Below are 23,446 nucleotides of genomic sequence, written 5' to 3' on the forward strand. Positions count from 1 at the left end.
CTGCACACGGCGTTCCCCCATCAGCGCTGGAGGGAGCTGGTGGCTGTTTTGTCCTGTGGTCCGGTTAATGGGCCTTAACCACAGGAGTGAAGTGGGCAAAGGAACAGGCCCTCCCTGGGACCACAGCAGCCTCCAACCAGGAGCCCTCACTTGCCCTTGGAGGTGGGTGGACTTGGGCCTCATGCGACCCCGTGCAGGCTCCACGCATGCGCATTTACAGCCACCTGCTGCATCCGCGTAGTAGGTGTACCTGCGCGTGCCTTGGCGCGTTTCTCAGAAACTGCCTGTCTCTCTGGGTTTTTTAGCCCATCCCATGTGCCCTGGATTCAGCATGCTTCTCCCCTGGTCTGTGGGCTCACACATAGAGTCAGGACCTGTGATCCCAGGCGTGGTTTCAAACTGAGGGAAAAACATGTGCCCGTGGTTTTCTTTGGCTGTCTCATGCTTACAAGGATAAATGTGTTTGGATTATGTCAGCATGTCCACGTGTGTGATCTGTGTTTCTGCCATGTCTCTGCAGACCTGCGTGCCACATGAAGATACAGGTGTTTCTATGCCAGGCAGGGCACCTGGGGCTCTGCTCTCTTGGTCGGTGAAATGCTTGATCCTACGGAGGACCTCTAACCCCTCAGCCAAAGGCGGATGCCCAGCCCTCTTTCTCAGCCCTGCCCACTGGTTGAATGCAGGCCTCACCTCCACTCAAGCCGGTTCAGGGAGAAGGCAAGGGTGCCAAGAGTGCAAGTCCGTGGTGGCTCTGATTGCAGGCGGTGGACTCAACCTCACCTCTACCTTCCTCAGGTGAAATGACCGGGCAGCTTCTGGGACAGAGAAGATCCCTCCCCGTTGTCATCATTTGGGACATATCCAGGTCCCCGTTGGGGCCCGACATCGCAGGCTCAACAATGGAAAGCAGTGACAGTCCGGTTGCTCCGACAACCAGCGCCAGGCTGAAGGTGGAGTCTCCAGATGGACAAGCCTAACTCCTAGCCCAAGATGTCCTGCCCACAGGAACTACCGGTGTGAGCCCAGGACCGGGCTGCTGCTTCCATAGGGCCTCCTGGCAGAGTCCCAGTCCCCTCTCGCCTGGAACACGGGTCTGGCTCAGCTGGACCCCTGGCCAGGATCACACTGGGTCCAGCTGAGCTGGGTCCAGCTCAGGAGCGACAGTTGCTTGGTGGGTGACTTTCGGCATGCCTCCCTTTCTCAGCTGGTAAAAAAGGGGTGGGGGATGATGGCCAACCTTATCCCGAAGCCGCACGCAGCCCTGTGCCAACCCAGACCCTGACTCTCGCTGAGGCTGTGAACGCTTATCTTCTGAAGCCATAGGGAGCCTTAGAAGTCACGCGTCTCAGGGGCGCCTGGGTGGCGCAGTCGGTTAAGCGTCCGACTTCAGGTCACGATCTCGCGGTCCGTGAGTTCGAGCCCCGCGAGTTCGAGCCCCGCGTCGGGCTCTGGGCTGATGGCTCAGAGCCTGGAGCATGTTTCCGATTCTGTGTCTCCCTCTCTCTCTGCCCCTCGCCCGTTCATGCTCTGTCTCTCTCTGTCCCAAAAATAAACGTTGGAAAAAAAAAAATTAAAAAAAAAAAAAGAAGTCACGCGTCTCAGAATTTGCCCACGCGGAGGCTCCGGCTCAGGAACTCGCAGGTCCCCACCGGCAGGAAGGGCACAGTGGAGGCTGCCCCCACCCCTCGGCCGGGCTCGCTCGCCCTAGCTGAGGGCCTGCGCCCCCACCACCTAGGCTCCTCAGCCAGCAGCCCGGATAGCCACGCCCGGCGGCCTGGAGAGGGGCGGGGCTCAGAGCTCGACTGTGAGGCAGGGTGTGGGCGGGACGCGAGGGCGGAGTCTGACGGCGGGCAGGGGAGGAGTTCTGGCGGCGGGGCGGGGTGGGGGCGGAGCTTGGGCCGCGCCTTTCCGGCCTTGGGGGCGGGCCGCGGGTGCCGGGCCCCGTTCCGCCGTGCCGTGCCACTCTTCCGGCCCAGAGTTCCATCCGGCGCCGCCACCTTCCGCCCGGCGCCGGCTCTCCCGTTCCGTCGTCGTGCTGCCCTCGCGGCGCCGGAGCCCGCAATGTCGGGCCCCAACGGGGACCTGGGCATGCCGGCGGAGGCGGGCGTGGAAGGCGAGGATGACGGCTTCGGGGAAGCAGGTGACCCAGGGGGGCTGCTGAAGCGACCTTTGCTTTCTCAGGGCTGCCTCCTGGAAAGGAGAATCGGGGTCGGACTGGGGACTTGGAAGGGACCGCAGAGCCCTCCCACCCCTCGCTCCTGGGTGGGTTGCAGCTGCGGGCGCTGGCTGGAGGTTCAGGGCGAGCGTCAGTGAGTGGGTCCCTGGAAACCGCAGCACTGGAGAACTGCGGGCAACCGGCCCCGTTTTACAGATGGGGAAACTGAGACCGCTTCAGGGTCACTCGCCCTTTTGGCATCTGCTCCAGCCGCTTCCTCCAGCCCCTGTGGCGAGGGAAGTTCCTGAAGGGGCTGGGCGAGTGGGCCGTTTTGGCTTAGCGGGAGGGGCTGTCTGGGTGGGCAAACCCGCCCTGCTGAGTCAGCATCCCCAGCCACCTTTGCTGTGATCTGGAAGTCTTGGCGAATGCGACCTGCTTACCGAGCAGCCTGTTGCCTACACAGCGCTGCGGGGGAGGAGGCGGATGGGTGGTGGAGAGAGAAGCATCAGCTCCCCTCTCATCTTTGGGAGCCTCAGTTTCCCCATCTGTAAAGTAAGAATAATAATGTGTCTCCTGCATTGAGAGGTGTCAGGATTAAATGAAAAAACAAATGGAAAATAGTAGGTTCGAAGCATGCAAGTGAACAGTTATTATTCTCTTTAGAGTAATAAAGATGGGTTTCTCGAGTCGGAAGACAGGACCTAGTAAATGTGAGATAAGTATGGAGTCTGCTTTTTGTTTTGTTTGGATAACAGCTTTATTGAGCTATAATTCACATACTATATAATGTATCCATTTAAATTTTACATGTCAGTGGGTTTTAGGATATTCAGAGTTGTACATCCATCACAATAGTTTTAGAACACTTTGATCACCCAGGGTCTGCATTTAATAAAAAGGTAGAGGGCCTCCCACAGGGTGGCAAATGGTGGACTGGCCAGTTTTCCCTAGGCACCGCAGGTCAACAGTGGCCAGATGTGTCAAATGGAGCCCACTGCAGTGGTGGGAGTGATCTGGAAAAGCCACTTAAGTGTCACAATGAGTAGATGTTGGCAGGTTCACAGGACTTGGTGCAGTGGGGAGGAGGCTGTCCCAGGCAGATGGCAAAGCTTAGAACTGGGAAGGGCCCTTGACATGGATAAAGCCTGGCCCCAGTGGTGTGGAAACACTCGCCTCCCCCATCCTGCTTCGGGCCTGTGTCTCATGACACAAAATGTGCAGTGTTGATAATAATCATCTACTAAGTACTTGTCGCGGCCAGACCCTGAGTTCTTAATGTATTTGAATCCTTACAACAACCCAGCCCTTATTCCCTTCCCAAAAGATGCAGTCACTTGCTGGGGCAGAGCAGAGCTGGGAATGAAACCCGTGTGCCCCTTGCTCTAAATCTTGGCTATGCCACCAACCAGCTGGAGGATCCTGGGTAGGTCCCTTCCTTCTTGGGCCTCGGTTTCCCCATCTGTACCACAAGGGGGTTGGACTCTTAAGATCCAGCAGAGACTTTCCAGGACTCTGTCCTCTGGGAGGTGTGCCAGCTCTGGGTGATGGTGGTTCCCCACCCCCCCCACCCCCCCCGAAGGCAGACACACTTGCACCCATATTCCAGACACACTCCTCCAGCCCTGGCCTTTTCCAAACACTGCCAGCCGCTTCCCCTCTGTCCCAAGCTGGCACCTGAGTGTATCTGAGTCATGGGCTGGCTCAGAACAGGGTCCGCAGTGGGCACAGGCCCAGCCCTTGGATCCTAAGGGACATTGTGTTGCTGAGAGGCAGGTCAGGAGTGGCCATGGAGGAGGGAGTGATGGTTTCTGGTGGACACCAGGGAAGGCTTCTTAGAAGAGGCGTTTTGAGCTGGTCCTTGAATAGCTGTTGTGGTTGAGGCATTCTGAGTGGCAGAGACAGGTGAGCAAAGGCAGAAAGGCTAGAAAGTCAGAGGCTTCATTCATTCATGCATTCATTCATTCAACAAGTGCTTATAGTGTGGCAATGAGGGCGTCAGCGGAACAGCAGTGAACACAAGAGCATTCCCCCTCTCAAGAGCTCTGCAGTCTGGTCGGGGAGACACAGCAGCACACGTAGCAGTCAGGCCAGAGGTGAAGGAGGGCAGTGGAGGCATGTGGAGGGCAAGGAGGTCAGACATAGAGGCTTGATCCCATCTGGGGCATTGGGAGGTCTCTCTGTGGCAACACCCATGCTAAGACTTGAAGGAGGAGAGGGGGAGGGAAGCAAGACAGGAGAAGGACGCCCTGCAGGCAGAGGCAACAGCAGCATGTTTTAGGGGCCCCGAGGTGGGCAAAGGCGGGTGAGGAAAGGGTGAGGAAAGGAAAGGGTATGGGAGACGGGGCTAGAGAGGGGGAGGGGCCTTGGGGCTTGGGAGGTTCTTTTCCCTCAGGGCAGAGGGAGCCTCAGAAGGGCTGGAGAGTAGAGCCTGCCTGGGGACTGGGGCTTTGATTGCCCGACTCGGGAAGGTGGGCCCTGACCTCCAGGCAGCTGATGTAGGAAGTGGAGAGAAAGCTGGCATTGGCAGGACAATGCCTGGCAGACCTCCCCCCGACCACCCTGACCATAGAAAAAAGGATGGTGCACTAAGGTATTATGTCCCCAAAGCCTTTCACTTTTGGCATCCACCCATTTTCCTGACGGTGACACCGAGGCTCAGGAAGGAATAAGGGACTTGCCCAAAGCCCTTTTGTCCCCCAGGTTGGGACGCAGTGTGGGTGGGGATGTTTGTGAGCCCCGAGGAGACACAGAACCTTGGCTCTCTTTTGCCTTCCTCCCAGAATATGCTGCCATCAACTCCATGTTGGACCAGATCAACTCCTGTTTGGACCATTTGGAGGAGAAGAACGACCACCTCCACGCCCGCCTCCAGGAGCTGCTTGAGTCCAACCGGCAGACACGCCTTGAGTTCCAGCAGCAGCTCGGGGAGGCTCCTAGCGATGCCAGTCCCTAGGCTCTGGGAGCCTCCAACCATCCCCAACCCTGTCTTCCTGGGCTAGGCTGTGGCCTGGGCACTCACCACCTGGCTTAGATACCTTCTTAAGGGCGGGTCTGCAGGTCCCTCTAGTAGGTCTGCCTGCCTGGGCCACCCTTCTGGTACTTCCTTTGGCATGCCTGGGCCAGCCCCCAACACCTGACGTCCCCTCCTGGGGTCAGGTGTGGGCCTGCGACCCACCCACCTTGCCTGCCTGCCCAATTCCAGGACACTCCCCACTCTGCCCAGGCCTTGAGCATCCACATTAAATGGGTCTCCAACATCACTGTGCCTCTCCTCTGTATCCTGGGGTGAGGACCCCACTGGCCACTAGCGGTGAACAGGTCAGTGGAGGCATTCCAGGCACTGATCATACACTGATGGCTCACGGGCCTGCTGGTAGGCCTGGGGTTCTTGGCTTTCTTGTATTTCTGGACACAGAGGGTACAGGTGAGGCAGGGCTTCCTCCCCACCTGGTGCACTCCTGGCCAGCAGCTGCCTCCTCAGCCCAGCCCATCAGACACGCTGTGTGACCCAATGTGATACACTCAGCTTCCCTGGGTACTAGGGCCTTTCACTCAGCCAGCCAACAGCAATTCATGCTGTGTAACCTTGGCCATCATCCTCTTGCTCCTGGCCTCAGTCTTCTCCACTGGCCAATAACAGGGTTGGTCTGGCTGTCTATCTCTAAGGGTCATTCCAAATGGGGAAATAGCCCATGGAAAGAGCCAGCTCAGCCTCGGCCCCGTTCACAGATGATTCATCTTAGGGTCGCCTGACAAGGGGCGGGGGGGGACCAGAGGAGCGGGGAGGGTCCCCACTCCTGCACTTAAGCTCCCACAGGGTTCAGGTGGACAGAAAGGCCAGCACAGAGCCAGAGCTCAGGCCCAGGACCAGTTGTGTGGCCTTCAGCAAGTCACTTGACCTTGCTAGGCCTCTTCACCTTTTCTTCACTTATAATTTGGAGATAACAAGAAGACCTGCCCCCTAGGGTCCAGACTCTGAAGGCTGAGGCAGATCTAAGTTGAAGGTGTTTTCCCTAGCCCTGACCACCTCATCAAGAGGGAAGCAGACTCTGGGGGAGGTGAAGTGCCTTGTGACCTCAGAGTCCCTGGTTAGGGAGCCCGTCTTTGGCCTTCCAGCTTGGCCACCACACCGTGCCCAAAGAGGGTAGGTTCTGGCTGAGAGCTGGCAAGGTTGCCCCCTCACCCTGTCCACCCAGACAGAAAGGCTGGTGGGCCCTGTACAGCCAAACTACCTTCTTTTATTAGATTTTCAGTAAAAACACCAACCATGTCAAAATTTCCACACAGACTTCTAAAAAGCAAAGCAGACCTAGACCCAGACGGGATGGGCATGAGGAGCTCCCTCTATCAGGTTTTGAGGCGGGTTGAACGCCGGGGAAGTGGGGGAGGAGGGGGTTGGGCTGTCACCTTGCTGGGGGTTTTAGCTGTGTCCTGGGTGCTGGGCTGGGTGGGCGCGCGGCCACCAGAAGTGAACAAAGCAGTCAGGGCGTTCCGGGCGTTGATTGCACACCGGCGGCTCACGGGCCTGCTGGTAGGGCTGGGGTTCTTGGCCTTCTTGTATTTCTGGACACAGAGGGTGCAGATGAGGCAGGGCTGCCTCCCCACTAGGTACGCTCCCTGCCAGCGGCTGCCTCCCCAGCCCGGCTGACGCTGCAGCGGACACACTGTGTGATGCTAGGAGATGTCCTCAGCCTCCCCGTGCCAGAGCTCTGGAGCTAACAGCCTGGCCCTCGGCATCGCCCCTGCCCCCCCCCCCCACCCCGTCCCCCGCCAGGACAGCAGAAAGAGCTGGGCACTACCCCTGTCCTGATTCCCTCTGTGGGCAGGGCCTTCTGTTGGGGGGTTGTGCCCCAGGGCTGAGGCCTTACCCATCAGCCAGGGCGGGTGGGGCAGGAAGCCTGGCTCACCTGCAGGTTCTCGAAGTGGGCCAAGGACTTGCAGTGGGAGAGCTGTGCCCCCGAGTTGCTGTGGTAGAACTTGTGGCAGATGCGGCAAATGTACCCCATCACGGGCACCAGGAAGTCCACACCTGTAGGACGGCAGCATCTGTGCACTCGTCCCTCCAGGCCAACCCGTGTCCCGCCCTCCCTAGGGGCCCATTTGCTCACCCAGCCTCTGAGTGGGACGAGGGGAGGCGGGGTCAGGGCTTGGGTCTTACCGTATGCAGTACTGGGGCTATAGGTCTCTGAGCCTTTCCACTCCTCTATGGATATATCTCTGGACCTCACCTGGAAATAGGCAAGTGTGGGCCTCAGTTCTGACCTCCCTGAGCTCTTCGACACCACTCCCTTGATACCCAGGAGGATGATCCCCAGGAGGTTGTGGGTGGCATTCTCCGAGCCTTTGCACATGCCGATCCTGCCAGAGTGCCCTTCCCGACTTTTACTTTTTTGGGTTCAGCTCCATCAGTCCCCTCCTCCAGGAAGCCCTCCATAATCCATGCCCGGTGTGCCTGACACATCACAAGTGTCATCTCTGAACTCCGTAACAACCTTCTACACTTCGCTCATTTTACAGAAGAGGAAACAGGTCCAGGCACAGTAACTCACTGGCCCAGGGTTTACGGAGGAGCAGCGTATTTAACCCTGGTGGGCCCCAGGCCCTCGTGACATTTCTATAACCACGAGCCCCCTGCCAGCTTCCTGAATTCCTATCTGATGTTGCAGTGACCTGCTCAGGTGACTAAGGACCCCTCCTCCTACCTACCAGGCATGAGCCCCTTCCAGACGGGGCCATCTGATTCCAGCCACAGCAGCCCATGCTTAGTAGCGCCCTCCTCCACTTACCAAGCAAACAAATATGCCTTCCAGGAGTGACAACCACTCCCATTTGCCACCCCCGCCTCAGGCCGGGCTTCGGCCCTTCCTTAGAGCCTGAGTTGGGACTCTTAGTTCTAAGCAGAGGAAAGGGGGGGTGGTGCTCAGAGAAGGCGAAGGGCTTGCCTGAGGTCATACCACGGCCAACTGCTGAGTAACAAAGCGATCTCACATCAAACCTGCATAGGGCTGGAGGCCACCCTTGCGACACTCCATCCACAGCCCCTCCACAGCCCCTCCACGATGCCCCTTTTCCTGGCTCCCCACCCCCCCACCACCCCCGGACTACAAGGGCAAGCTCTGGGAGGGCAGGGCCAGGCCTTAATCCCCATGTATCCCCACATCAAGCACCAGGGCGTGGCTCAGAGGAGCTGCGGTGTTAGGAGCACGGGCTCTGGCATCTCACTTCCCAACATCCAAGTGGGTGGGTCTCTGCCAGGAAAGTGCTTGGTAAATAACTGGCACACGGTAACTGCTCAAAAAGTGTCGTCTGCTATGGGTGTCATCGTCATCATCACCTTATGCTGACTCTTCCGTGTCCCCTGCATAGTTCCCTCCGTGCCCTTATTGGCCTAAGATGCCCTTTCCCTTCCTCAATGCAGGTCAAAATTTCAACCAGATTTTGAGGTCCTCACCCATGTAACCAGCCGCCCTGCAGTCATCGTGATGTGTATTTATACCTAGCCATACGGAATACAGTCCTATTTGTACTAAATTGTGGCACCCGTTAGTGCCTACAAATGTCAGCACTGTGCCCCCTGGCCCGGGGAGGTGGGGCGAGGTCCCGCCTGGGCTGGGAGCCCAGCCTCCAGCCTGCCTCCCACCCCACCTCGCCCCCCAAGTACCTGCTTGCAGAATTCTTCCTCAACCTCGATCTCTTCTTCTTCATCCTCCTCCTCCTCCTCCTCTTCTTCATCGCCCTCAAAGCAGCCCACGGCGTCCACCGTGATGAAGTGGTCCTCATCTTGACCGGCGATCTCCTTCTCAAGCATCTTCAGCTGCCCAGGAGCGTGGGCCAGGGCTCAGGTCAGCTCTGGGCAGCCTAAGCGCCACACGGGGGGCCCCCCCCCCCCCACAACTCTGAGCGTCCCAATCCCTCCAGACCCGGTGTGAGTTCAGGCTGGGAAAAACCTCAACTTGCTGTGTGGCCCTGGCCAAGGCTCTGTACCTCTCTGGGCCCATGTCCTGTGAGGGAGCTGGGGTTACCTCCTTGGCTTTGTCCTTATGCCCCTGGGACTTCACATGCTCCACAAACTTGCGGGGGGTCTTGAAATAGCGGTTGCAAACAGTGCAGAAAGGTCGCAGGGATTGCTTGGCAATCTGGGGAAAGGAGGGCAGGCCGAGTGGGTGGCAGGCGGTGTCCCCGGGTGCAGCCAGGCTGTGCCCAGTGAGATCTCATCTCCCACCCGCAGACTGCCACATCCGTAACCAGCTGGCCGTGCCCCGCCCCTCTACCAGAACTTGGGCAAACATATCCACTCCCTGTGCTGTTGGCTACAAGACGGGATGGCAGATGGCAACAGGACAGACAGAAGACGAGCTGGGGAGAGAGAGTAGCCGCCAAGAGGACCCCACCAGCCCCGTGGCCGAATGGCAGGACGAGATGGTGCTTCACCCACTTGGAAAAATGGAGAAACTGAAGCCCAAAGAGGAAACACCGAGAAGCCACGCTTCTGAGTTATGACCATCCAGAGATAAAGAGTGCAATGGTCTTTCCGTCCCCAACCTCGGCTCCCTCCTTCCCAACCCTGGGCTTGGAGATAGATGTGTGGGTTGTGTGGGTACCTTCGCAGCACACAGGCCCTCATACCTTGTGGTCCTGAGTCCTGCGGTGCTGGATCAGGTCCCCCATGTAGTAGACCTGGCAGGTGTTACACCAACGCCTCGGCGGGGGCTCTCTGAGTGACAGCAACCAAAACAAGTACATACAGTGGGATGCTGTCCTTGTTGGAAAGACAGCCGCTCTCCCAAGATGCTCCCCATAAATGTAATGCAGTTCCAACCGGAGCTTTTTTAGAAACTTATCAACGGTTCTGAGATTCATCTGGAAGAATCCTTAAACAAGAATAATAACCAAGGAGGAAGGAGAGGCAGCCAGTCTGAAGGACTGGCCTCAGGGGGCCAGGTCAGGATTCAAGGGGAGACGTCATCAGGAGACAGTTCAGTGAATCTCCCGCACCTAAAGCCTGTTAACAGACGGGCCACATCCTTCTGCTTTTCTTGTGTCACGAGATCCCAAGCTCATTCTGCACGTGGCAGTTTTGAACCTGTTCTAACCTGATGTTGCATCATACCTGCTTCCTCGTTCTCATGAATTCCCTGCCGTTGTCCTGTTTATTAGAAGCACTCCACCAAGTGCACAAGCCTGATCTAACTAATCCCGCAGGTTTCGATACTCTAGAAAAGTTTCCAATTAAAATCTGTCACCATTACATTACTCTGTAAGGAACATCTTTGTGAGTCATCTTTCTCCTATATTTGTGATTATTTCACCTAAGTATAATTCCCAGGTCCACAAGCAGGGGGAAGTTTAAAGGTCGAGAACATACTGCACAACCACGTAGGGAAGTTCTTCTCAAAGAAGCACCTAACAGAGACACCGCTGCCTCCGGAGAGAGGGTTCCGTCACCCAGAGCGTGCGGACAGGGAGCTCCAAGCTGTGACCCTCTGTAAGCGCTCAAGGCTGAGTCCCCAACCACTGCCTCGGGGACTGTCCAGCCTGTGAAGGAGTTTGGTTCGGCCTCCATAGGCTTTGTTTCATCTTGATTCTGAGCTAGCTGCTAACATTTTGAAATTGGGAGATTTCACATACAAAGCTGGGTTTCTAGATTCTCTGGAACAATTAGGAGACCTGGAGCTGTGGGGCAGCTGTTCTGTGACAGAGCCCATGTCCCCCAGCATGGCCTGAGGCAGTGCCTACCTGCTTTCCCCCCCGCCCCCCCAGCCCCCCAGCAGGCCTCCATGACTGCCCACAGGGTGTTGAAAGGTTCTTGTACCTTCCACCAGGCCTTCTTAGCCCAAGAGCTAGTTTTGGACTCCAGGAGGGCACGTATTTTGGGTCAATGAAGCCCCTACGGCAATGAAAAAGGGGTGGCACAGTGTAGCTGTAACCTCAGGCCACAAGGTGACGATCCTCACCATTGTGTGTCCCCACCCCACCCCCCCACCCCCAGCTGGGGTCAGCACATATGCCGGAGAAGCAGGGCTCTGTGCCACAACCCACTTCCTTCCCATGTGGGTGGTCCCACTGTTCCTGCCTGGATGGAGCCTTAAGAGACCATCTAGTTCATGAATTCTTACATTGCATCCTTCACCAGGCCATTTTACAGATGAGGAAAACTGAGGCCCGAGGCTAAACCATTAATGGTACGGAGAGGCCTCTGGCAGAGGGCAATGCTTAACCCAAAGGCGGACCTTGAAGATGGCAGACTCAGGGCCCTTCCCAGCCGCGCCTGGCCTGCAAGACCGTCTACCCCCCAGCACAGAGCCTCCGAGATCCCCCACTCACTCGTCCTCTCTCTCCAGGACATCCCGGGGCACGGGCAGCAGGGACAGGAGGCAGGCTTGGCTCATGTGCTGGATCTCCCCCAGACGCTGCTGGTGCTGGGCCCCCGCCATGTGGTCCTGGAACTCCTGTAGCCAGCAGAGCGAAGGATGGGCCTGAAGAACGAGCCCCGGAACAGCGGGCCAGGGTGGAGGAGGAGGCCTCCAACCTCGGCTTCATGGCCACCCCGCCGCTGCCGAAGCTGTCTCTCTTACAACAGCCCCGTGGGGGCCACAGAAGGATGGTGAACTGGGACACCAAGTGGGCACAGAGCAGCCGGAGCTTCTGCTGCTTCCGGAGACTGTGTGGGCCCCTCCGATTAACCTCCGGATCCCATGGCTCTGCTCCGGATGACAGAGGTAGCAATAGCGAGGGCAATAATAATTATTATTACGAGCCTAAGGCTGTTAGTAACGTGCTGCTCGCTCCAGGGGGCGCTTGGGGCTCGTGATTTCAATGTCAGGTCACTGAATCCTTGGAACCTCCGGGTGAGGTGGGTTCTAAGCGTTTCTTCATCTGATGCATGAGGAAATGGGAGTCATAAAGAGGAGAATTCACCTTCTGAGGTCTACGCGGCTAGTCAGGGCTGATTTATACCCGGTCTGCCGGACTCTAAATTCCTAACTTCTTGGCTGGTCAGGAACTGTTTTCAGGGCAAACGCACAGCTGCCCTGGATGGTGCTCACGGGGCCCTTGTGGCCACTCAGGCGCCTCGGGGAGGCCTGGGCATCCGCCAGAGACACCCTCCACTCTGCCCACCGGCCCTCCCCCCCCGTACCGGGGCCTGGCTGGCAGGTACCTGCTGGCTGCTGCAGCTGGCCTTGCAAAGGTAGCAGAAGAACTGGAGGGTCTGCTTCGAGGGTGTGCTGGCGGAGGCAGGGGTGGCGGAGGTAGAGTCACCCGCGCGGGGCACGGGCGTGAGGGGGACTGTGCTGAAGGCCCGGCTGTCACTGCTCTGCAGGATGGTGACCTTCAGGGAGCCCCCGGCACCCCACACCTGCACCGGGAACAGGGGCAGAGCTACCACCAGCTGGGCACCTACGGTGGGCCAGGCCCTGTGCTAAACACCCGCGAGCAGGGTCTTACTGGGCCCTCCTGACAGCCCGCTTCACAGATGGGGACACTGAGGCACTGAGCTGGCAGGTGACTGCCCAGGCTCACAGAGCTAGGGAGTACTACAGCCGGGACTCAAACCCAAGCCCACCCAACTGTGAAGTCCACCCCACCCCACCCTCACGTGGAGACATGGAGACACCAGGAAGGGAATGGGTTTGGCCACGATCACACCAGGAGGCAGAGCTGGGACCCAGACGGCATGCGTAGGCCTGCCCTCTGTGTTCTCTCTACTAGAGCAGTGCTCCCCTGTCAGGGACCAAGGGCTCTATTCCAGGGATGAACAGGTTGGAAGGGACTTGTCACCAAAAGTACCTCTAGTTCTTCAGAGCAAAGGCATGTGAAGGCAGCACACCACACAGGAGCTTGACGACCCTCCATCAAACCCACGGCCCCGGCAGAGGGCGGCTGTCACCTTTCACGGGTGGGGAAACACAAGGGGTCCTCCCGCCGCCGGGCCCCGCGGTAAGCACACAGCCACGGTAGCGTATCTACCCACCCCTAGCATCTCTCTTGCCCTTTTTTCGCATTCTCCCACATCCAGACCGCTGGTCAACTCCTCCTGGCTCTCCACGCTGACCTGGGAGCCTCCTGGCTCTGGCGAGGCCTCCTTCAGGCCTGAAATGACAGAGGGGTCCATCTCCCACCCAGGCCCAAAGCGATCCGGGCCTGAGAGCCACCGTTCCGACCCACAGCCAGAACCTTGAAGCCTCTGGTGGAGACAATGGCAGGGGAAGGGCAAAGGGTCCAGGCCGAACTGTCCCATCACGGGGCAACTGGGAGCCAGTGCTCACTTACCTGCTCCGGCGTCTCTCGGATCTGGTGGTGTCTCCGGCACCATGGAACGAACCGGAACCGGTGCTTGCTCCGACGCTGGCATGGACACCTGCGGCCAGGTCTGAGGCTGCCCCTCAGTCCGGCCAGGGGGCTGCACAAGAGGCTGTCCTGGTGGCTGCTCTGGTGGCTGGACCTGAGGATATGTCTGCGTCTGTGCCAGCTGCTGCGGCTGCGGCTGCCCAGGGGGCTGGGGATGTGCCTGGCGCTGCACCTGTTTCTGTGGCTCCGCCTCCTTCTGCACCTGCTGCGGCTGCACCTGCTGCGGCACCAAGTGTTCTGGAGAGGTCTGCGTCTGTGCCTGTTTCTGCAGTTTGGGCCGTGCCTGGGTGTCCCCTGGAGGCGGGGGTGGCGGCGGCTGCGGCTGCGGCTGCGGCTGCGGCTGCGTCTGCGTCTGCGTCTGCGGCTGCACTTGGGCCTGGATCTGCAGAACCCGCGGCTGGAAACGTGGCAGCACTCGGGCTTCCGGCGGCTCAGGCAGCAGCTCAGGCGTCTGGGTCTGCTTCGGTGCCGTGGTCCGGGCCTGAGGCTGGACTTTCGCCTGCAGCTGCCCGGGGGCCCCCTTCTCTGTGGGCAACTCCGAGCTAAGATTGAAAGAGATCTTCCGATGTCTCCCAGTTGGCCCCAGGGGCTCCTCAAAAAGGCCAAGACCCACGTTCAGTCCTAGTTATAGCACGTGCGAGCCCGAGCCGGGCATTTGGCCGAGCCCCTCCGGCTCTCCTGGCCCCAGTTGTACCTAAATAAATGGGCAGGATCACTCGCCCGCCCCCCCCCCCCCCCGCCTCCCACCACCTGCTATTATGTATCCAAGGCCCTGCAAAGCCGCCCATCCTCCGCCCACTCTGAGGTCCCAGATGCATATGTTCGCCTCTCCGAACTGGCCACCAGGTGACTCAGGCCCAGTGAAGATACCGGAGACTCTCTGGCCTGGGGTCTTCCCAAGTAAGATGCAGAATTGGGTTTGACCTTCCTCCAAGCCAAAGGTCAAGGCCCTTTCCTTGTTCCAGCTCTCTATAAAGGGTCCTGGCCATCAGCTACACCCTCCCCCAGGCTTTGCAAGAATGAGAGTACAGGGCCCCTGGGCCCAGGGAAGGTTTTCAGCATCGGTTACCTCTTTGACCTCTTAGCCGGTGGCTCCGATGCCTCACAAGACTCGGGCTCAGGTGCTACAGTGTGTTTCTCTTTAGCGATGCCATCTGGGCAGGGTGGGGAATCTCGGTCTGGAATGGAGGGCAGATGAGTGACCGCCAATGCCATGAGCAGCACAAACTAGGAGCTCCCCCCTCGAGGTGGGGCCTGGGCTCGCCCCACACCAAGATCCCTGCCTCCCAGGTCTGCCTCCATCACCGACCCCTGCACCCGCCTGCCCCAACCTGTGTCCCACCCAGAGGGCTAGCAGCCTCCCTCCCTTACCTTCTGGTGTGTCTGTTCGGGACTCGACAACTTCCTCAGACCCCTCTGGGGGGTCTGACTTGTCTTCCACGGGCACCGTCTGAGAAGAAGAATCCTGCTTCCTTTCAGAAACTGTTTTTGACACCTGCCACCCACCCTCGTAAGCAACCCCCTGGCCCAAGAGCAGCTTCAACAGTCCCGCAGGGGATGAAGAGCTGCCCAGAGACGATCCTCAGCACCCCAGGAATCCTGTGTAGGCTACCTGGCTGTTAACCCAGGTTTGGGGGATACAGAGCCCCCTCCTGGCGGGCCCATGGTGCTGCCTGACTTCCCAACCACCTTCTCCACAAAGCAGCCAGAGGGGTCCTTCTAACACGCAAACCTGATCATGTCTTTTGTCTCTTTCAGGCTGAAACCCTCCTGTGACTCCTCCGACTCTAGAGTATTCCTTCCTCACCCAAGCCAACCCAATCTGCCCTCTGCCCCTACGCCCCCACCTCCAGCCAACTCCCCACTAGCCTCCTTGCCCTCTCTACGTCCACCCTGGCCTTCTCTCTGGTTCCCCAAGGTCCTAGGTCTCTCCCTGCCCCAGGGCTTCACCCAGAGCCTCAAAGGCACTTCTTGAGGGAAGCCCTCCTGACCCCAGAGTAGATAGACCCTTAACACAGGCCCAGAGGACCTTGGGCTTCCTTTTTGTGGCATTTGCCACAATGTGAATTAACTGGTGGGAACATTATTTGCATTCACGTCTTACCACTGCTAACACCCTCCTCCCCAGGCTAAGACCTCCAAGGAGGGTCAGGCCAGTCACACCATCTGTACCACTGGGGCTCCTACCAGACTTACAGATGTTTGCTAAATAAATGCACAGCTCCGGCTGGTCCTGGGCACTCCAGTTAGTCCCAGGAGCCTGCCCACAGCCTCTGTCCCTCCTCCTAAGCCCGAGGAACCAGCGCTGAGTGGAAACATGCATCCCATCAGGACTCCATGCCCTTCAGAACTACCTGCCTCTCACCCTGCATGACACGGGCCCTACTGTCCTGTAAGGCTCTGGGTCTGTCTTGACAGCTGTGCAGCATGGGGCAGCCTCCACCATACTCCCTGAGCCTCAGCTTTCCCATATGTAAAATGGGTGGGGGAGAACACCGGACAAGACCATGTTAGGAGGGGCCCAATGGGCAGGTTGGAGGCCAGGACCGCTCTCTGGAGGGAAATGCCTCACTTCCAGATGTGGGCCAGCCTGAGAGCAGCCCAGAAAGGGCAGTGTCATCCCTGCCCCCTGGAATGCTCTCAGAAGGGTGCCATATGTGAGGGGCTGCCGGGACATTCAGGGACACGACAGTCCCAGAGAAGCTATTCCCTCGACTCTTTCTGCTTCTGTCAAGGACTGACTCTGCTTATGTCAGGGTGAGCCTCCTTCTAATGCCTTGCACCCTCTTCAAGGCCCAAGGAGGTGGCGGTGCAGCTCCAGAACCTTCCAATGACAACACTGTCGAGTTTAGGGTCCTGTAATGTTGTTTTACCCTTTCCTTTCTTTCACTTCTGTGTACAGCAATTCTTTTGGACTGTTTTTGAAATTTCAGGTAGTGACATAATGTTTCCTTGTTAAATAAATGTAACCGAGGAGAAGCGAATTCATTTAAAGCTCAGCTACTACAGTTAGTAACCCCTGGCCGCGGGTGCCTGGCTTTTGAGTTTTCCAAAGGTAGCAAGCCAAATGGAGATACCTGCCAGAATCTGGAGACTCAGTACAAAATAAAAAGGAATGCAAAACGCCTCATTCGCGTCTTAAAATATTGATTGAAGGTTGAAGTTGTCATGTTTTTTACGTATGAAGTTAACTCAAATCTGTTACCGAAATTCATCTCACTGGTTTCTTTTTACTTTGTTAATGTGATGGCTAAAGAAATTTAAATTCCATTTATGCCTCATGTTTTATTTCTAGAGGGTGGCGCTGGTTTACCGAGAACTGTGACAGGACACTTAATACAAATACAGTGTTATGGGTCATTTGTATCTCCGTGTGTTTACAAAGAGAGAAATATCACGTAAACAACAGGATTGGTGGCGTTTGTACGTGGCAAAAGTCCCATCAGAGAGTCACAAAGATCTGAAATTTGGGAAACACTAGACAAGTCCAACTCACTAACCCCTTCCCCCTTTTTACAGATGGGGAAACCGAGGACAAAAAGGGATGTGACCTGCCCAAAGGCCCAGTGTGTGCCAGAGTGGGTGGAGTTAGGCTGATACCAGGCATGACCTTCCCGCGCCCATCCCCACCTGCTGCGCCCCAGCCATCACTCACCTTGCGATTGGGGGTGGTGGAGGAGGGGGTGCGGGCCTGTTTCTGGGGAGTCCGCCCTGAAAGGTTGATCTGGGAGGGGTTTATGGGGACCCCAACAGGAGGGGCCCCCAGCAAGGACTGCCGAGTGGCCTGGGGAAAGAATTGCTGTAGATTTGGGGTGGCCAGCTGGGGGACCGTGAGGCTGGGGCCCGTCAGGTTCGGGGTTGGCAGGTTGTAGCCACGGAGGTTACCTGCAGGCAGGAAGAGGGGAGAAGAGGTGAACAACATGGTTGGACGGTAGAGGCCAGGGTCAGGCATCAGCCCCCCAAAGCATCACGGAAACAGCACAGATCACTTGAAAGGGAACCCTTCCCACACAAGGGCAGCCAGGGGAGGGAGATGAGAGCCAGAGGCCCACCCCCACCTTGGGCATTAATGGTGAAGGGGCCTTAGGGCTGGTTTCCTGCTCCAGCTGAGGAGGAGAGAGGCACTGCCCTCTCCCTCTCCAGATGCCTCCCCGGTCCCCGGCTGCCTCCCTGGTCATGCTCCCAGTGCGTTCCCAGCAACCCCACTCACCCGCAGGCATGCTTTAGGGTACACCTTAAGGTATGCGACAGACCCAGCACAGGACCCATAGGGAGAACCAGCAAGTTGACTGACTGGTCCCTGGAATAATAAAACACTCTCCTACCCCCATCCCTCTACCCCTTCATCAAAAGTCTACTGGGAACCAGGCACTTGCTAAGCACTTTGCATGCGCGGCCTCCGCCACTGGGCCCAGCCACCATCAGGGTAGGTATTAAGGTCTCTACTAATGACAAAGCAGACGCAAAGCAGAGATGTAACTTGCCCAAGATCTCTGCACATTCTGCCTTTGCCCCTCCCCATGCTGCCTACACCCTTCTGTAGCTCCCTGCTGCTTGGAGAGAAGCCCATTCCTCACCTTGCAGGGTCTGGCCCTGCCCTCCTCCCAGACCTCCTTTCTTGCCCTCCTCCCCACACACGTACCCACTACATTTCAGCCACAGGCTTCTGTGCATTACCTCAACAAGCCTGGTTTCTTCCCGCCTCTGGGCCTTTGCACATGCCATTCCTTCTGCCTGAGCTGTTCAGCGCCCACTACCTCCTGGCCATCCTTCAGGCCTCCCTTTAGGTGTTTATCCTCTGAGAGACCTTCCCACATTTTCCCTGTGTCCCCAGAGGCAGACTTCCTTCCCTGTTCTAGAACCAGCTGCACAATTTCCTTGTCTGCTTCCCATTGCCCACCACCCAACCACACTGGGAACTCCTTAAGGGCAGGCACCTCATCTAACTCAGAGGCCCAGTGCTCAGGAAGTGTTTGAGCCATAAAAGACAGTTCAAATCCTTGCCCCAAAGCTGGGACAGGAAGCACAGGATTGAAAGCGTGGGTCAGATGTGCTGTAAGAGCTAGTTCGAGTCCTACAGCCCAAGCTCTGTGGCCTAGAGCAAATCATTTCCCTCTTCTTAGCCTCAGTTCCCTCATCTGTACAATGGGATAATAATAGTGCCTGATTCACTGTTTTATGAGGATTCAATGACATATGCGAGTGTGCTTGGTACAGAGTCAGCGTTCAGTTAACATTAAAACAAATACATGTACACATATGTGCAGAGAGCCAACCGGCTCTTAAAAACAGTAAGATTGGGGCGCCTGGGTGGCGCAGTCGGTTAAGCGTCCGACTTCAGCCAGGTCACAATCTTGCGGTCCGTGAGTTCGAGCCCCGCGTCAGGCTCTGGGCTGATGGCTCAGAGCCTGGAGCCTGTTTCCGATTCTGTGTCTCCCTCTCTCTCTGCCCCTCCCCTGTTCATGCTCTGTCTCTCTCTGTCCCAAAAATAAATAAACGTTGAAAAAAAAATTTTTTTTTAAAAACAGTAAGATCAAGAGATCTAAAAGATCTACAAGAAACATGGACAAAGGACATGGACAAGTCACAAAAAGAAATATGAATGTTGAAACAGACAAATATAAAACGTTTGGCTACATTAACACTCCAAGAAATGTAAACTGAAAGATTAATGATATAGCTTTTTTGCCAACCAAGTTAGTAAGTTGTATGCGTGTATACATATATATATATATATATATATATAAAAAGCATATAATACCCAAGGTTGCCGTGGGCATGGTGAGACCGACACTGTCAGACGTGGCTGGTGGCATTGCAAACTGGTCCAGTCCTTGGGGAAAGCAAGTTGGCAATACTTATCAAGAGCCATAAAACATCCATCCCCCGACCCAGTCATCCACTTTTGGGAATCCACTCTACGAAAATAGTCTCAAACGTGATATTCATCCCAGGGTTATTTAAAACAGAAAAAAAAAAAAAAAAAAAAAAAAGAAGAAGAATACGGGAAAAAAAAGAAAAAAAGGGGGGAAAAAAGGAAGCAGCTGAGTGTAGGTACGCAAGAGCAAAACAAAACAGCTGTTAAAAAATAATCTTTACAGAGACTGTCAAATCATCTGGTAAATGACCAAGTCATTCTACTCCATGAAAAAGAAACAAGATATAGCTTTTCACTTACATCAATCACCAACCACAATCATATACAAATTCCCAAGTTTGTGCCTAGAAAAAAATTGGGAGGAAATACACCAAAATCTTCACGGGTGTTTTTTATTGTTGTTGCTATTGTTGCTGTCCTTCAGGAGGTGAGTGAGTCTATCTGTGACAATTTGGGTTTTCTTGTCCTCTCAAAAATTTGTTTTCACTTTTCTTTGAGGAGTGTGACTTTTTAAATGGGAAAGAAAAGGGGGGATACATACATATGTATACATCGTGGGTCCCTGTGTGTGGTTTTCTCTCTCCAACTATCCATTGATCCTTTGTCAATCAGCTCCAGGACCATCCCTGCCTACGTGGCAGGGCTGAAGAGTGACAGCCACCACATCTTCTGGCCTGGCAGCATACCCAGCTGGATGGCAGGATAGCCTGGTGTCTAAGAACATGGCTCTGGGCTCTAATTCTCCCTCTAATCCACATCTACTCCCTGGGTGACCATGGGCACATGATGCCTCTCTAGGTCTCAGTTTTTTCATCTGTAAAATGGGATCATGGTATCTCCCTCCCAGGGTTGTCAGCAGAGTCAAGGAATTGTGTATGTAAAGGTCTCAGCACAGTGCCCCGCCCGGAAGGACCACCCAGCAAGCCACAGCTTCCATCTGGGAGGGGCTGGGTCTGAACCTGAGCTGGCCACAGGTCACTGGGCTCCTAAGATTACTCCCAAAGGGGTTGAAGTATCTGAAGCAGCATCTTAGAAGGAAGAGCTGAGAGAATGCTCTCCACATGGGGAAACTGAGACAAGGGCACCGGCTTAATACACAGGGCTAGAGACGCCCATTCAGAGACCCAGGGGGTCAGGAGCCTCAGGCCTTAATCTAGCTGTGTGATCCAGCACAAATGACTTCCCCCATCTCTGGACCTCCGCTTCCTCATCTATCAAATGGGCCGTGGGGGCAGGGGGCGGGGTGTCAAAATAGACCTTTTCACCCATCATTTCCTCTAATCTGAATGTGAGTGAGGGGTGCTGAGGACAGCCCACAGAGTCAGCACCATGGCCAAGGGCACACCTCGGTGATCAGCATAGACCGGCATCCAGCTGAGCAACTTTGGGACTTCCACCTCCTGGAGCCTCAGTGTCCTCATCCGCAAACGAGGACGCTGAGAGTAGCTCCCTCTCAGAGTTAGCGTGTGGATCTGGGGGAGATTTAGCGCCAAAGGGGGATGCTAGGGCACCACCACTAAGATGCAGTGAGAAGGGGCCAGTAGCTATACCTTGCAACTGCTGCAGAAGCAAAGCTCTCTGTAGCACAGAGCCGTTGAGGAGGGAGGCGGGGCTGGCGCCTTGGAGGTTCAGGAGCTGCTGCTGTGGCTGCTGTTGGGGCAGCCCCCTGTGTGTTGGGAGGGGCTGTCAGAGGGCTTCGGGAGAGTTGGACCCTCCCTCTTCCCTCACCTCCATCCTCTGCCCCCTCTCTACGGCAGACAGAGGAACCTCTTAGGGTGGGAACTGATGGCTCCCAGGACTGAAACAGGGACGACCCCGGGCGAAAGGACTGGGATGGGGTCTCCGCCACAGGGATCTGAGCGGCGGGACTGAAGCCGCCCACCCCTCCAGAGGGGAACTCACCTGCTGACGGCCATGGGCAGGGGGGGCTGCGGTGGGGACTGCTGGAGCAGCTGCTGGAGCTGGAGCAGCTGCTGCTGTTGCAGCTGCTGCTGCTGGAGCTGCTGGAGCTGCTGCTGCTGGTTGAACATGGTGGCTGAAGGGAGGGCGCGGAGTAAGGCGGGACCCCTCCTTCCCTCCTCCCCCGCCCACGGCCCTCAAATACCTGCCCGCTGAGCTTCACCGCTACACCCCAGGCCTGTCTACACCCCAGGCCTGCCAAGAGCACGCCGCATTTGCACCCTCACGCTTTCAATAACCCCCGCCTCCCTCCACTTTCCCGTAAATCCTGTCGACAGTCCCTCCCTCAAATGCCCAACCCCGCCTGCCATCTCCCCTACTCCCACGGCTCTGTCCTTCCCGGGGAGTCCTACCCAAATGCACCTCCACCCCGCCTCCAACCTTTCTCGCGCCACCGCGTCCGGAAGCCAGCCCCCCTCCACGACAACCCCACCCTCTTCTTCGCGCCTACTTTGTGTCAATAACAGCACCCCCAACCATTCGCTTTGGCCTCTGAACAAAGTAGGAGGAAGGCTTCCCTCCCCATTCTGTTAACCCCTTCTTCTGCCGATCGAGCCAGCCTTACACATCAAATCCGGTTACCCCACCTGCGCGCGACGCCCTCAGCCTCCATCCAGATGGCCCCTAAACCCTTCCGTGCGTCCCCAAGCGGCGCTCGGCCCGCGCACCTCACTTCCCCGCACCCCCGCCGCAATCGCGCCGCCCCCACCGGCAGAACGGGCGGGGCGGCTCGAGCCCTCCGCTTCGCTGGGGCCTGACCGGGCCACAGCAGCGCCCTCTGGGGGACCGGAGGACTCGATGCAGCGGCCCCTGGCGCAAGATCTTGAGCTGAGCTCGCGTCCCGCTGCGGGGGCGGCACCGGTTTACTCGGCGCCTCGGCTGCGGCTGGAGCGGCTCGGAGCTGCGAGGGGGCGCGAGGCAGCTCAGGCCCTCCGCCCCGCATCCTCCGCACGGGGAACCCGCGGCTCCGAACCCGAGGTCCGTCTGTCGCCCGGAGGGGTCTGTCGTCTGGTGGGGACATCGCGGGCTACTTCGAGGAGGACCGTCCCCAACCGACCTCCCCGCGGTCGCCACTGTCCCGCGATCCTGGGGCCCCGCGCGGGGCTGAGGTGGGAGGGGCCGTGCAGCCGGCAGCGGCACATTCGGGGACCTAGACCGGGCGAGAGGGTGACCAGCACAGCGGACAGAAGAATTTGCCCTAAAACGGGGGTGGCGAGGTCCGCCTGGAGGTGTTTATTCGATTTGACTCGGGAGGGGGTGAGGAGGGCCGAGTTCAATTATTAAAAACGGCGTTCATCCTGATCCTGAAATTGTCCTGCCCCAAGGACCCTTTAATTACGACTCAGTCCCGCAACCCGACGCCCCTCTCCCTCATCCCCACGTGGAGTCACTGAGCCAAACAACCGGCGGTTACTAAGTAGCGATCCTTTTTCGCTTTTCTATTACCTAAAGACGTCAATGCAGGTAACCGCCGGGGGCAATCCTCTTCTTTTGCATTAAGCGCCAATTGTGCGCGGACACCGCGCACGGTGGCGCTAGAGGCGCGCAGACTGGAGGCCGGCCCGGCGCGCCTAGGCGCGGAGACCTGAGTGTCAGCCAATCCCTGCAGTCGTGTGACAAGCTCTGTCCTAGAGCTCTGGACCGGCTCCACTGCAGCCCCAGGCAGCAGCACAGGTGCCTAATTCGGCCTGGATTTAGAGACGCGAAAGTGGCTCGAGTTAGCAGGACGTTGCGCCCTTGGGTGGAAGGGCAGCCTGGAGCATGGGAGCTTTGAAGGCCTGGCCTTGGGCTTTATCCCCGCAGGGCAGAGAGCGCTAGGGTATGACGGCATCGCATCCGCCTGGATTAGAAAACTCACTCTGGTGAGAACCGAGACAGAGGCAATGGGGAGGGAGAGAAGGAGTAGAGTCAAGATCGCTTAGGCTTCCACCCAGGTCCAAGCACGCTGACACCTGGTCTGAGTGCCAGCAGAAGTTGGAGAAATTGAATCGGGGCTTCACTACCTTCTGGTTAGGTGACCCGGGTTGACAGGGGAGTCTTCTCTGAGCCGGTTTCTTCTTCCCTTCCATGGTGGGTGTGAAGATAATATTATGTAATGCTTA

General features: G+C 57.1%; 2 protein-coding genes across 15 annotated transcripts; one reads left to right on the forward strand and one right to left on the reverse strand.

Annotated features, from left to right (window-relative positions):
* Positions 1 to 1,943: 1,943 nt before the first annotated feature.
* Positions 1,944 to 5,418, forward strand: BBLN (bublin coiled coil protein). The gene is made up of 2 exons (XM_040482484.1): positions 1,944 to 2,143; positions 4,939 to 5,418. Exons 1-2 carry the CDS (start codon positions 2,065 to 2,067, stop codon positions 5,109 to 5,111), a joined length of 252 nt encoding a protein of 83 aa, XP_040338418.1. The 5' UTR covers positions 1,944 to 2,064; the 3' UTR covers positions 5,112 to 5,418.
* On the reverse strand, positions 2,891 to 22,380 carry CIZ1 (CDKN1A interacting zinc finger protein 1). 14 transcript variants are annotated; one of them, XM_040482458.1, is made up of 17 exons: positions 22,212 to 22,380; positions 21,288 to 21,420; positions 20,936 to 21,051; positions 17,163 to 17,392; positions 14,879 to 14,972; positions 14,577 to 14,685; positions 13,430 to 14,049; positions 13,131 to 13,249; positions 12,318 to 12,515; positions 11,483 to 11,634; positions 9,785 to 9,872; positions 9,181 to 9,294; positions 8,820 to 8,972; positions 7,317 to 7,386; positions 7,066 to 7,187; positions 6,566 to 6,721; positions 2,891 to 4,043 (listed from the first exon to the last, which is right to left on the reverse strand). In XM_040482458.1, exons 1-17 carry the CDS (start codon positions 22,363 to 22,365, stop codon positions 3,933 to 3,935), a joined length of 2,739 nt encoding a protein of 912 aa, XP_040338392.1. In that variant the 5' UTR covers positions 22,366 to 22,380; the 3' UTR covers positions 2,891 to 3,932. The 14 variants fall into 14 exon arrangements, with proteins under 14 accessions (XP_040338392.1, XP_040338387.1, XP_040338394.1 ...); XM_040482453.1 differs by lacking the exon at positions 22,212 to 22,380 and adding an exon at positions 19,269 to 19,340; XM_040482460.1 differs by lacking the exons at positions 2,891 to 4,043; positions 6,566 to 6,721; positions 22,212 to 22,380 and adding exons at positions 4,081 to 5,563; positions 19,269 to 19,340; positions 21,932 to 22,056.
* Positions 22,381 to 23,446: the final 1,066 nt, after the last annotated feature.

The sequence above is a fragment of the Herpailurus yagouaroundi genome, unplaced genomic scaffold (assembly GCF_014898765.1).
Source record: "Herpailurus yagouaroundi ecotype Mexico unplaced genomic scaffold, PumYag 160, whole genome shotgun sequence".
Classification (NCBI taxonomy): domain Eukaryota; kingdom Metazoa; phylum Chordata; class Mammalia; order Carnivora; family Felidae; genus Herpailurus; species Herpailurus yagouaroundi.

Excerpts from the sequence above, each read along its gene's own strand:
- BBLN (XM_040482484.1), top strand. The coding sequence starts at position 2,065 with ATGTCGGGCCCCAACGGGGACCTGGGCATGCCGGCGGAGGCGGGCGTG. Across the intron at positions 2,144-4,938 it reads TGACGGCTTCGGGGAAGCAG|AATATGCTGCCATCAACTCC; the intron begins GTGACCCAGGGG and ends CCTTCCTCCCAG.
- CIZ1 (XM_040482452.1), bottom strand. The coding sequence starts at position 22,365 with ATGTCCCCACCAGACGACAGACCCCTCCGGGCGACAGACGGACCTCGG. Across the intron at positions 21,421-22,211 it reads AGCCGCAGCCGAGGCGCCGA|CCACCATGTTCAACCAGCAG; the intron begins GTAAACCGGTGC and ends CCCTCCCTTCAG. Across the intron at positions 17,393-20,935 it reads GCTTCTGCAGCAGTTGCAAG|GTAACCTCCGTGGCTACAAC; the intron begins GTATAGCTACTG and ends TCCTGCCTGCAG.